Source organism: Pteronotus mesoamericanus, unplaced genomic scaffold, assembly GCF_021234165.1.
Source record: "Pteronotus mesoamericanus isolate MK-2021 breed Mesoamerican mustached bat unplaced genomic scaffold, CSHL_Meso_final scaffold_507, whole genome shotgun sequence".
NCBI classification, from domain to species: Eukaryota; Metazoa; Chordata; class Mammalia; order Chiroptera; family Mormoopidae; genus Pteronotus; species Pteronotus mesoamericanus.
Window position 1 is genome coordinate 17,109,367 of NW_026555319.1, and position 13,541 is coordinate 17,122,907.

The following is a 13,541-nucleotide window of genomic DNA, read 5'->3' on the forward strand; positions in this document are numbered from 1 at the left end:
TTTAGAGGAAGAGAAGTCAGAGATAATTTCATTATGGATAAGAGGTATGATAGAGAAGGGTAGTCCCTGAAAAAATCAGGAAGGGTAGTCCCTTCCAAACTCATCAGGAAGATGTATTTGATTATAGATGAAGTGAGCCAGAGCTAGCAGGTTGTGAGGGATGGAGATGTGGGATTATACACATACTCAGCCTTTTCTGTTACTTTTTTCTCCTGCTATCTTAGTGATAGTTGTTTACTTCTGATAGTCTTCCTAGAGCTTGGGCTTAGCATTGTCCCCAGACCCAGAAGGTAAGCCCCTCAGGCCTGGTATCCTAGTCACTTTGTAGGATATAGACCTTGATGTTACTGGTACATTCATGATAGAGGCCATAATCTAGAGCCTAACTCTTCAGAGAAAAATTGGCTTTCTGAGCTATGGGATTTCCAGCAAGATTTAATCTCTAGCCAGAGCATATGTAGGGTTTTGGGGGAATCCTCATGCCCAAACTCACTTTCATTGAGCAGGAATATAGCTCTGCCCAGATGCTGGGGAGAAGATGGCTGAAATCCAGTTCATCCAAGGCCTCAGGATGTGTTTTGATTAGGCCTTGCTTCCATCATTCAGTACCCTCCCCTCCCCCCATCATAGCCCCCTGGTCTTGAGTGCATTACCTTACCCTTCTCTCTCTCTCTTGGGCTCAGACTTGGGAGGTCTGGGAAAGGGGTACAGTCTTGTGTCAGGAATGCTGCTTGGGGTAGGGTCACCAAGGAGCCCATTCCTACAGCTAAAGGCTTTCATAGCAGTTTTGCTGTGACACATGAATTTCCTGGGCTGTTAACATACTTTTTTTCTTTCCCTTTTTTTTTTTTTTAGCACAGGTAAGCAGACTCTCTGACCTGTGCCATTAATTAGAATACTTTTAGGTATATCTTAACAAACTCTTACCCAACTGAAATGGAAGGAAACTTGGTCTCTCATGTAAGTTGTTTTGAGCTCACATGGGCTCATGGCAGTTGTTAAGTCATTGAGGATCCAAATTCTTTCCATCAAGCTACTTTGGTCCACTGCAGTTTGTTGGACTTGCTGGGCAACTGGCTCATCCTTCCCCAGTCACAGAATGTCTGCTGCTATCCATGGCTTTACATCAGCAGCCAGACGGTAGTAAGGATAGCTGAGTCTTACCTTTTTGGGCAGCCATTTCCCAGAAGTTGCCCACCCGTATTGTCTGTGTCTCATGGCCTAAATTGGTCACAAGCTCATCCTTGAATCAGTTGTCAGTAAAGGGAATAGAGTTACTGAAGAATCATTCTACTCCTCTAAGTTATCTTTGTTCCTGGATTGTATTTGTAACTTGTCTTTTTCTTATACAAAGAAGGGCCAGTGGAGCTGACTTCCTTTCTGTCAATAGAGTTTGGCTTATAAGACAATAGCTATTTTCTGAAAGGAGGCCTGACTGTACTCTCCATTTTTTTCCATTTCTCATTGATTACCACTGATTTCCCAAGTACTGGCTCCTCAGCTCTTTCCTTTGGGAAGTACTATTTTTTTCTTCTCCACCTGATCCCCCCCCCCTTTTTTTTTTGAGATTTTATTTATTTCTAGAGAGGAAGGAAGGGAGGGAAACATCAAATGTGTTTGCCTCTTGTGCGCCCCCAACTGGGGACCTGGCCCACAACCCAGCAGGCATATGCCCTGATTGGGAATCAAACTGGCAACCCTTCGGTTCTCAGGCTGGCTCTCAATCCACTGAGCTACATCAGCCAGGGCTGATCCCTCTCCTTAAAGGTAGGTCTTCCATGAGGTTCTCTGTGGCTCTCTGTTGTTTTGAGAGGGCCTTGCACATCCTTAGCTTCTTTTAACCTTTGTTTTCTTCCAGCCCTGATTGTTTCTAAACTTGTCTCACGCCTGCTAACTCCCGAAAGTTGCTCCTATGTTGATATCTCTTATTAGCTGAGACATCACTTCCTCCTGCCCTTACCCTGTATCAGGCTCTTAGCTCCTGGAAGACTGCATTAGTTTCCTCTTCCCTCAACTCCCTCCCATACACCAAAATAGGTTTGTTAAAATCTGTACATCTAGCTTCTTTGCTAGTCTTATTAACATTCCGTTATTTACTTCCTGCTCCATCTCACCGGTCACTGGCTAAATCTTTGCTCTTGGTTGCCTACATTTATTCATTTCGGTCCTACTAGTTTCTAGCTATCTTGAAAAAGAGAAACCCTACACCTCCCAAGTGTTAGTTCAGGAAAGGTGGAACTGAATTTAGGCATCTGTTCTGCCATTGTTATGTGAGACTGCTTTCTAGTTTCTATCTGTGGAAACCCTTGGAAGGATTCTAAACATACTGTTTTCTGAAGCTGATGAATCAGAGAAAAGTCCTACAGAGGGGGAAGGGCATAATGAAGTTTTACCAGGAGGACAGACCTCATGCTCAATCCATGAAGCCATTTTGTTCAAAGGTGACCTGCTTTTTTAGGTTCCTTGAAGTACAGGGCAGCGTGGGCAGCTCCAGGTTTACAGGTAATACCTCTCACATGCAAGACTCAGGTTTTTTCATTCTTGGAGTCAAAAACCCAACCATTTTGTGATTTACCTGTTAATCACAACATGGCTTCATTATTTGACCCTCTAGCATAAACTTAAAGAGTCTTTTGATGGCCCTAAATGGGCAAGTATTGAGAACTCTGGGAAAATTTGAGGAAGGGGGATTCAAGACCATAGCTATAGTGAATGATGAAAATAGCTGAGGAATGAGATGCAAAACACAAGGAATCAGTTAACACAGGCATCCATCTCAAAGGAAGTTCTATATGGACTGAATCAGAATTCTGAGGCTCTGTTTTTCCATGTAGGGGACTTTAAGCTGAACAGGATGCCAACAAACACTATATACTTTTGCTTCAGTAAATGTGGATTTGTTTGGGAGAAACTACCATCATATACATGATTACCCAAATTGTTTTCACTAGGTGGTTTTAATCTTAGAAATTTCTCACTATAATCTGGTATTAGCCACAAGACTGGTATTTAGCCAGCCTAAAGTTACCCTTTGGGGTCTCAAGGCTCAAGCAAGGTGGCCGTAGGTTCCTGTTCCTAAATGAGATAAAGTTCAGTGTCATGAGTTTTAAAGAAAAACTAAAACTTTAGATCATTTCCCTCAAGGAACCTATTGAGCCTCATGGGTCAGCTGGTTGGAAACAAGGAAGAAGGGAGTCAGGAAGAAATAAACAGTAATGCCATTCACTTCATTCACACGTCATATGCAATTTTAATCAACCAAAAAAAAAAAAAATCCCAAATGTACAAGTGAAAAAAATTCAAAGTTGACACAGGCTTAACTAATACCAGCTACTTTTATGTACAGCTGTATAAGTTCAAAAAAGCTATCCTATATGTATATACAAAAATTGTTTATACACAGGTCTGTACATAAGGGTCTATACATTTATTTTCACAGAACCCTTAGGTGCCACCTCTTGGTGAAGACACCAACACTTCATTCACATATCTTACAAAAACAAAAAAACAAAAAAACCCTTCTTCCGGGATTGACAACCCTGTGCCAACCCTGTGCATCCTGTATTCAGACCATGTAGGCTCCCATTCAGCTGGTTAAGATCCTTCCATCATGCAGACCACACCAGATGCTTAGGACCCCTAATCATCTTTGCACAGAATGCTCCAAAGTAAAAGCCTGTAAACCAAGCATAGTCTTGACCAGGGTGCCACCATAGGTCCAGAGTTAGATGATCCTGCCTGCCTTGCTCACTGTCGATATTCCAGTTCATCTACACTGATGACTTTGGCGGGCATGGAGGGCAGGGGCTGCTGTAGCACATCAGAGCCAAACCATTTGGCAAGGCCCACCGGGGAACTGCTCCTCTGGCTGGGGCGGTGCTCCAGTTGGGAGTGCATGTGGGGCAGGCCTGGCCGGCTGGGCACATTCTGTGGGGTCGTCTGAACACTGACAGCAGCTGCCTGGGAACCAGAGCCTGGAGGATGAAGAACTGGGGGGATAGGAAGGGTTAGAGCAGGAGAGGTGTAAAGCACTATATTAGGTCCTGCTTCACTCAACCCTACTCATGAAACTCCAAAAAGTATTCTTTATCAGATGGTTTATTCTAGGCAATTCCTTTGCAAAATGCCACAAAACAGAACCTTGGAAAGCTGAGCTATTCAGAAGCCACCCACATTGAGAACCCATTCTTGATGACATGACCACCACTATTAATAGCAAGCAGCCACATCACAGGACCACTAACATTAACTGGTGAAAGGACATCTACTCTTGGCTCCCTATGCGGAACCTCTTGGAAAGATTTTCAGCCTTCTCTCCTAAGAGGCAAAGGACAAAAAACACCAGAGCACACTTGGCTCTGCCACTGTTTTACAGGAACAGGAATTCCAAATCTGACAGATTGGTTTACATCATCCTAATCTCTGGTTACACCTAGTCTTGCAGAATAAGTTAATGAATTGTCAGGGTCAGTTCATCTTCACTGAGAACTGATCCAAAGCTTTAAGCCTATTCAGCCCTCCCAGCTTACCTGACCCCATTCCTGAACCTACCTGAACGCTGTAGCTGCTGTTGCATCATTGCCAGATGCAGAGGTGTCCCAGGACGAGGGTTTAGGAGAGGGTGACTAGCGGCAGGTAAATGGTAAAAGGGCTGACTCAGGATTGGACTAGGTATTCCCTGTAAATGAGTCAGATCCATCCCAGGAGGAAGCACACCTGTTGGACAGAGAGAAACTCATGAGAAGCAATCTTAATCTACCTGGAAATTTTCAAGCTTGATTGTATAGTTTTGCTGATCTGAAAGTTTATTAAGAGTGAAAGATGTTCAAACTAGGTTCCTAATCTTTTAATGGACAAAGGGGTGGACTGGATTAGACCCACTGCCCACCAGTTAGGTGCAAAAAATCTAGTAGTATCTTTCTAGGGATGAAAACCTCGCACAGCACAGCATTTTTTTTATCAGTTCTAGCAACTGTTATGCAGGTCAGAAACTCACCAGCTTGGAGCAAAGTTGGAATATGCTGTGGATGTAGTCCCTGGGCCAGCAACCTTTGGACCAACCCTGGGTGAAGCTGGTGAGCAGGCCGAACAACCGGGACATGGGGGACAAGGGGTACTTGGTGGACGGGACGGAGAAAAGGTGTTCCCGGAACTGGGGATGCCAAGGTAGGTGTTTTTCTCCCAGTTGCTTTAGGTCGATAATCTTGTTCTTTGGTGTAACGGTTGGTCTGGGACAGTGGGGTGGAACATGAAGACCGCTGCAGCGCCAACAGTTTGGGGTTTGTAGTGGGAGAATAGTCTCGTTCAGCATTGGGCACAGGGTTGGATGACAGGAGGTTCTCTGTAAGGATCCAGAGAGAATATCTGAGTGTTGGCAAGTCTTTTCCAAATACTTTGTCCTCACAATGATCCAGTAAATCTCATTTTTCAGAAAGTGCACAATCCTTTTTTGATCCCCTCAACAAAGTTAAGAGGATTGCATCATAGGGAACATCAGTTTGCCTTATGAACAGGCTGAGTCAATGTTATAGGGGTAAGTCAGGGACAGAGCTGGGACTAGATCCCAAGTTTTCCAAGTCTTCAGCACTTTGTAGGAACAGAGCTTATCTTTGCTACACTATAAAAACCCAAAGGCTCTGAAGTTAAAAAATGGCATAATTCTTAAGCTCCTGTTTTATTCTTATAATCCTCTCATCCCAGGAATAGCTATGGGCAAGTGAGTCTGGCGTATCAGGTGTGGTAGTCTAACTCAGATGGGTACCTTGCTCTGCCCTTAGGGCTGTCGTCTGGATCTGTGAGGGAGCTAATGCTATCCTAATCGGCTGTTTTAAAATAAAAAGCATGTTACTCCCTTTTGTTTTTGAAAATTATATGTTATTTATTATACTATTACAGTTATCCCAATTTTCCCCCCATAACATACTTTTTAAAAGTCTAAATGGAAAATCAAGTAAGAGTCAAATTATGCAAATCCATCACAACAGAAAATTTAAATAGTAATTATGGTCTGGTGAAGGAGTGTTAAATGCCATTTTTAGTAGGACCAACAGGATTTCCTCTCCCCCCGCCCCCACCCAGAAGCTTCCTCACAGGCAAAAAGCTCCTACACCAATACTCCAGACTTGTGTAACCTAACTTACCAGAATGTTGCACCATGTCCTTAACAATCTCAGCTGTGCAACTTCTAAAGGCCTCTCAACATTTTCTAGGTCCTTCTAAGAGGCTCTCCATATTTCCTATATGCTTCAGTCAATGCACAGATTTTATTGGACACTTTGTCTCCACAGACTGGAGAGAATCTTTCAGAAATAAAACTGGTTGAACTGTATTTGTCAAATAAATGTACTAATAATTCCAACTTCGAGGCCTAAATAAACTAAAGCTCATTCCTTCCTGTCTACCACTATTAGATTGGTCAGAATTTTTTTTTAAGATTAGTCAGAATTTTCAAGTTTTTAAGTGGCTAAGTGACTATGAGCTTGTCCAACCCTTCCCGCTATCAAACACAGAATTGTGGTCCAGAGCAGCCAGGGGTCTTGCCCAGCACTCTGCAGAGAATCAGGTCAGGCTGGTCAGCATGCAAGCCCATGCCCCCCGTCACATACTTTCTTGGGCAGTACACCCTCAACAGCTCTGCAGTACCTTCACTGGCCTTCTGAGTGTCCTCTTTACTGTCACCAGGAGCTGCTTTTCCAGATGCTGGCTCCTCCTTGCTTTTCTCTTTGCTCTCATACATCTTACGTATCACTGAGGTAGGGGTGAAGGAAGGAGAAAGCTGTAGAAAACAACGATTAGTATTAATTAGCACATTCTCTGAATGCCTTTCCCTAATCAAGCCAAGATTAACCTACCAAACTACTCAGCAAGTTGAAAAGTTCCCTTATTGGCTACATGTGACAGACACCAACTTCAATGTTCTGGTCTCTAGCTACCAGAGGTAAAGAAACAGGATGGGCTAAATAGACTGCGTCCCAGTGCATCATGGACACAGTCTTGCTCACAACTTTTACCAAACCTAGACTCAGTTGTAACAGAAAGGTAGTTAAAGCACAGAGCTTTACGTTGTTTCTGTGGTGATGGGGATCTGCCTATGAAGCTGCTGCGTCCCAGCCAAGGCATTAGGCTGGGAAGAGGGGGAAGAACATGGCCAGAAGTATATCCTGGAGCAACAGTACTTCCAGCCATGAAAGGACGTTTCAGAGAAAACCTAAGAGCCTACCTTTCCCTATATAGCAAATCCTCACTTAAATGTTTTAATGATAGGTTCTGTGATGTAAAGCAAAATGACGTACACTGAAATCAATTCTACCATAGGCTAATTGATTTAAACAAGGGCGGTAGCTACAGCATCTCATCAATGTTATAACCAATAGACACTGAATGGAACATTATTTGAGGACTTGCTGTACTCCTTATGTTTTTCATCTTAACTTGTCTACCAGAAAATTCAAAATGATCTTAGTATTCTTCTTAGCCACTAGGACTCACCATTTGGGGTCATTTGTTCCTATCTCTACTGCCAATTTCTACTTTGATTACTGTATGATGGAGTCAGGGCATGAATTAGGAACATTAAAGCTCCTTCTGGACCCCACCCTCAAGGTGCTTAGTGCAAAGATCTACTTGGGGCTCTGAACACAAAGTAAAGGTTTTTCTCATATGTCTGCCAGCTTTAACTAGGTGATAAAAACGTTTGGAGAAGGAAACTTAAAAAAAAATTCTGGTATGTGAGTCAGCTGCAAAACTAAACTTGTCTCCACAAATAAGCAACACCCTCTGTCCCAGCCATATTCATATAATAGAATTGAATCTGAATTTGTAACCTCACCATGGTTCACTGGATTCCCCATGATCTGACCCTAGTTACCCCATCCACCTCACCTCCTGTCTTAAACCCTCTCCTTCCTACTGCAAATGTTTACTTGTTTGAACATATAACCTGTGTGCTCCAGCCCACACTTGGCTATCACACTTTCCCCAAGGTAAGGGCTTAAACTAGAATCCTAACTGTTAGACTATCTCAAAAGGGGAAAAGCTAATAAAGAGACAGGTATGAAAGACTCTCAAATCAGTTATTCCTGTGGAAGGCATTCAGGGACATTTGGGTTACAGTGATACAATATAGGCACAACCAAAAGGGAGAAACCTAAAACCCTGGAAGTCATTTACAAAGGCAAAGGTCACTGACCATGCTTGTGATGGAGGCAGCGGGGGCAGGGGAAGAGGAGTTCCCTCTGTGAACGGGTGCTGGTGACTTGGTCACTCGCTGTTGCCTGTGAACAAACCAAGTATCAGTGGGAGCTCCAAGCTGGTCAAACTCTCAAATCCTAAAACCACAAAATACTTAAGACTGGCCCAGGACTTTAACAAGATGGAGAACAATGACTTAGGTAGAAGGGACAGGTATAGGCACTTGGGAAGACCTTGGAAATGGAGGGTTATCCAGAGCTGGTGTACAGTTTATTTGTAGACTATACCAGTGAGGTAGACTAGGTAGGGCTTTCATTTTGTGGGCCAGGCTGTGCCCCAGAGGGTAGAGAGCAACACTGACTAGTAGAGTGCCTGGCATAGAGATGATGCTCTCTGAGACACTGGTTCACATCAAATACATCACCAACAGTTTCAGCTACTTTAAGATCCAGTTACATGCAACATTCCTCACCACTCCTAGTCTACACACAAGGCTGATCCCAGGCTTCCCAAATAAAGTTTAAAAGAACAGACTTGCATTCTCTCCCAAGACATTCTAGTTATTCTGCCTCATCTTGGAAGAAAATAGGAAACAGCTGATGAACGTACAAATAGGCTGAGAGAAGAATGAATTGTGAGTTTACTGGCTAATGAAAGCTTCACTACACTTCAGCTATGTCAGACCTTGTACCACAAAAGCCAAAGTCCAAGTACAGCCTGTGATTCTGAAGCTCTCTGAATCATAAGCAAATAGGAATTCAAAACCCATGGCCTCTCTCCAGTCTGTACGAGGGTAAGCCCCACTGCTTCCACACTCGGAACATGACAAGACAGAGACAGACTAGCAGTATTCTGAGTGATTAAGATGTAAACCCCAAATCGGGCAGTTCTGCATGACCTATGATTTATTCCTTCTCATAGACATACTTGAGCACCTACTATATGCCAAACACTATTCTAGGTGCTGGGGATACAGCAATAAACAAAACAGACAAAACAAAACAAAAAAACCCACAACACTCTGGCCTCATGACATTCTTGTGGTTGCAGAGTAGAGAGGGGATACTACGGGCAGGGAGACAGACCAAAAAAATAGTATGCTAAAAGGTGAAAAGTAGAATAAATAGAGCAGGGCAAGGAGAAAGGCATGTCTGTTGGGAGAGACAACTGTATGTATATAGGGTGTTTAGGGAGAGCCTGAGAGGTGGCTGACATTTGATCCAAAACATGAAGACTCCAATGACACTAACTTGGGTTTACTTACTAGTTTCATGTAAGTCGCACTTTAAAAACCTAAGTTCCTGTATCTGTAAAATGCAGTTATTTATCCCATTTACCTTGCAGGGTTGTTGCCAAAAGCAAATAAAATTCTGAGTATCAAAAGTGTTAAGTCAACAAATCATGTCGATGAATATTAGATAACTATTATATATTGTAGAGAGAAATCCAGTGATAGGGACTCAGCAGATTAGTCCTGAACTCTGTTTAGGCTGAGGGTTACTAAAGATAGGATGCATTTATGCAAGGGAACAGGGTACTTGTCTCAATGTTTTCTGAAAGTGTCAGCATATAAAACCAGCTATAGGAAGGCACTGAGAACCAGATATGGCAAATCAAAAAAACAAAAACACGTCAAAACACTGCCTACTTAAGAAGTACTATAATTATGAAGTACTATATGGGCAGGACTAAACTGTCCTTAAAGGCTAGATAATGGTCACTCCTGAGGGTATAAAAGAGGTATTCCTGGGACAGGGCACACAGAGGGCTTCTGGGTAGCTAACAATGGAGTTTGCCTCACGTGTTTGTTTAATGCAGTTTTATTTTACAATAAAAAAGAACGATCCTGCTAACCTCCCACCCAACTTAGGATTCATTTCACTTTACTACATGTTAAAACTAGCAGAAAGGAGAGTGAAGGCAGTAATTATTTGTTAATGGCTCCGATCAACAAACCTACATCAAGGGATAGTTTGATAACTCAACAAAGAATCTATGGGGGAGGAAGCTAAGTCAAGTTTTACTTTTCATCATTTCATAAGGATAACTGCAAATAAGGAGTGATGCTAGCTACCTTCGTAAAAATGAATCCTTTAACTCGACTATAAATAAAATTACACAGGATGAAAAGCCTATGCCCATGCAGTAGAATTTAATCATTATTTCCAATAGAATTATACTGTAAATAACTAATTTGCTAATCTGAGGAAATTAATTTGCAAATCCACACAAGGATAGTATTAGTAACTTACCTGTTTCTGAATCCATCTCTGGTTCTGTCCACTTGTGGTTTACCAAAACCAGGCTGATAGAAGTTTGCTGCCTGCACTGCAAGGTCATGTGGCAGGGCCAGCCCCTCCAAAGCTGCCTGTTGCAATTCTAGCTGGCTCATCTGCTGAACAGAAGTTGCAGAAGAGGATCAGAAGAATGAGGTCAATGTACGTTATACAAAAAAGTCTCTATTCACTCTCTTTAAGTAGCAACTGTGAGGAATTAGAGGCTGCAACCTGACTAAATTGTGCTATCCACCAAACAGGATTTTAACTATTTAAATATGACCAATTTTCTAGCCTTTACTTGAATTATAGATGAGTTTCAATTATAGTTCAAATCATTTCCAAGAATTGCAGCGATCTAATTCTCCATCCCATAAACAACGGTTAAGGTGAAAAGCAAGCAACAGATTGTGTTTGAGAAAGAGCTCAGCTGCACCTGGGCTGTGACAGGGCTCATGGGCTTGCGCATGCCTTGGAATGGATCTCCAAGTAGCGGCTGTGGTCCTTGTGTGAGACCTGTTGGAAAAGTTACAGTATCAGTTGAGTGTCAAGATAGTACATGTCCATCAGAGAGACATCACCACCAACGCATGCTGCTCCTGGACACCATCTCTTTTGAGAAGTACTGGCTTCCCAGGCTAATGATGTCCCTTTTCTTATGTGCCACCCACACTGGGCTATGTGGACCTCAGCACTTAATGACCCAAAGTGCTGCTGTATCAATTTTCCCACTAAGCTGTCAGCTTTGTCCCTTCAGAGCTGCAATCTCTATCTGTGAGAGAAGTGCTCTTCTAGCCAGTAATTTGACCCATTATCACCATGCCAGCTGATATTAAAGAAACCAGTGCTTTGAAGTTAACTCTTTCCACTTTTATCTCCCTAAATATGCAGGAAAGATTGCAACAAACCCCTCTCGAGATACGACTGGCAGGGGCCAGGGTGGCCAAGCAGCCTGAACTAGTCCAGAGTGGTAGGAACACTGAAATTCTGCACAACACTTTGCTAAGATAGCTTCCTGGAAGTGCTTCTTCCATTCAGATTCTGAATTAGCCACAAGATTTTACAATTGATTGTTGTATCAACTTCACTAGGTTGGTAAAGAGCCTCTACTCTGACATGCTCTATCAAGAAAAAAAACCTTGTAAGTCAAATTAACTTTCTTTTGAATTCCCAAAATAAGGAATTATACTATTGAGCTGGATCCAATTTAGAGCAATTTCAAAGGAAAACAGAAAACTATAACGTGAACATATTTATCCAGAGGAGCAGTTGGATAATAAACTATGTTTCCACATTTGTGTTCCCACCACCGCTAGAAAAAAGTATAATAAATCCACACATTTCTTTTTAAAGTCTTCAAGAATGAATGCCCATGGAAAGACTTTGCCAGTTCTAGCAGACAAGTGTAACCTTTGTCAGGGGCTTGGTGGTGGCGGTGGCGGTGGCGTTGGGAAGGGAAATGTGTGTGCCGCGACGGAGGCAGATGGACTTCTACACACAAGAATGTTTACCAATTGGTGATGGTATTCGAGGTCGAAGGTAGTCTGCTGAGGCTGCTCGCGTTTGAAACACCTGTGACAAGGGAGGAGAGGGTGCTCTTTGGCCCAGTAAAGGTGATGTAGGCTCCAAGCTCCCCATAAGGCCACTCAGAAGATTGGAAGAAGCAGGTTTCTGAACTGGTGGACCCAGAAGCTCCTAAAGGCAGAAAAGTCATATCCTTGTGAGAAAACCTAGTTCTCCCTCCTACTCAGGCTATGGACTAGGATTAACTTTCAGAAGCCAATGATGAATCTCCCTCATGCTCCACTGAAGGACTTGTCACAGGTATATGTTACACATTTCTCTGAATGTTCAATTAGCAACACTGCTGTAAAGTAGTGCGATGAATACAGCTTAGATACTACTTTCCACACAAATTGCAAACCTGCAAACTAGAAACCAAGGGCTTACTTTGTCATCTAATTTTTAGCCACCTCTCCACCCCATGTTGAGATTTACAGTGACACAGGTAGTGACACATCCTCAATTACCAGGCAACATGGATCATTATCTAAAGCCCAAAGCTGGACCACTACAAAAACCCAGCTCAGAGGATTACTGTTTAGGACTCCAAGGCCTTGGTGTAAGATGGTTAAGTACCTGCAAGATGTTCTTAGGGACAGGCTGGCCTGGAATCTCAGCGGGGGGCATCAAATGGCTTTCGAGGTTTCGCTAAAAAAGTCAAAGGAAAATTGGTTTTAACCTTCTTACACTTAAAAATTGGGGACCACTAGAAAGCATTAAAAACTTTTTAGGGAGTCAACATGTAACAGCAGAATGATGCCAAAGTCACAAAAAAGTAACTTAAAATCAACCTGTTCTATTCTCAACACATAGGTCCCAAAAATCTGAGAACAAAAGAATCTTCACATGTACTTGGAGAATCCACTCAGAGACCTTCAGACAAAGTCTTTTCCTCCCTGTAATAACCCTGGTCCATTTCACTGTTTCTAACACTGTGACCAAAAGAAGGGAAAAAGAAAATGGTGAAATAGGGGAACACTTACTTAGTTAGAAGCCATATGCAGGAAGTTTTGATAATTTATAGATTTTAGTTTTTTGAGGCACCCTTTGACAAGATTTACAGACCAGATACTAAAAATCTAGTAAACAACATGCATGTCTGGCCAGAATTGTTATATTTCAAAGTTCCATATTTTAGGAAATTTAACCTTTATTTATAAGCAGGTTTCAAATGGGTCTCGTATACAGGGTGAAATTCAAATCCTCCACTTTTTGTTTTAATGCAGTAGTAGTTATGTCTTGCATCCACCTTGCATTACCTCCTGCACTTCAGTGCATCCTTATGCCTAAGTGTTTTCTCTGGTACAATTTCCCTTCTACTAGGCGGAGATGCCAAGGTCCACAGCGATGTCTTCATGCATGACAAAAAGCCCAAGGATACCCAAATATTTTGTTAGTTTTGGAACTGGGACTGACTTCAGGTGATTTTAATTAAGAGATATCCTCTTTAATTCTATCTAACAAAAACAGGCAACTTTATACTTCATGGTTTACTACATTTGGAGGACAGTC

General features: G+C 42.4%; 1 protein-coding gene across 3 annotated transcripts in view; it reads right to left on the bottom strand.

The window, feature by feature from the left end:
- Nucleotides 1-3,234: 3,234 nt before the first annotated feature.
- Nucleotides 3,235-13,541, bottom strand: part of EIF4ENIF1 (eukaryotic translation initiation factor 4E nuclear import factor 1) — a 44,939-nt gene continuing 34,632 nt past the window's right edge. For 2 of the 3 annotated variants that reach the window (XM_054594150.1, XM_054594149.1), the window contains exons 11-19: nt 12,606-12,677; nt 11,978-12,161; nt 10,903-10,982; nt 10,443-10,585; nt 8,189-8,273; nt 6,643-6,775; nt 4,997-5,341; nt 4,552-4,716; nt 3,235-3,989 (exon numbers count right to left, since the gene is read on the bottom strand). In XM_054594150.1, coding sequence (XP_054450125.1) covers nt 3,748-3,989; nt 4,552-4,716; nt 4,997-5,341; nt 6,643-6,775; nt 8,189-8,273; nt 10,443-10,585; nt 10,903-10,982; nt 11,978-12,161; nt 12,606-12,677 — 1,449 coding nt within the window. In that variant the 3' untranslated portion in view covers nt 3,235-3,747. The remainder of the gene's footprint in view (nt 3,990-4,551; nt 4,717-4,996; nt 5,342-6,642; nt 6,776-8,188; nt 8,274-10,442; nt 10,586-10,902; nt 10,983-11,977; nt 12,162-12,605; nt 12,678-13,541) is intronic. The other variant, XM_054594152.1, reaches the window with a different exon arrangement.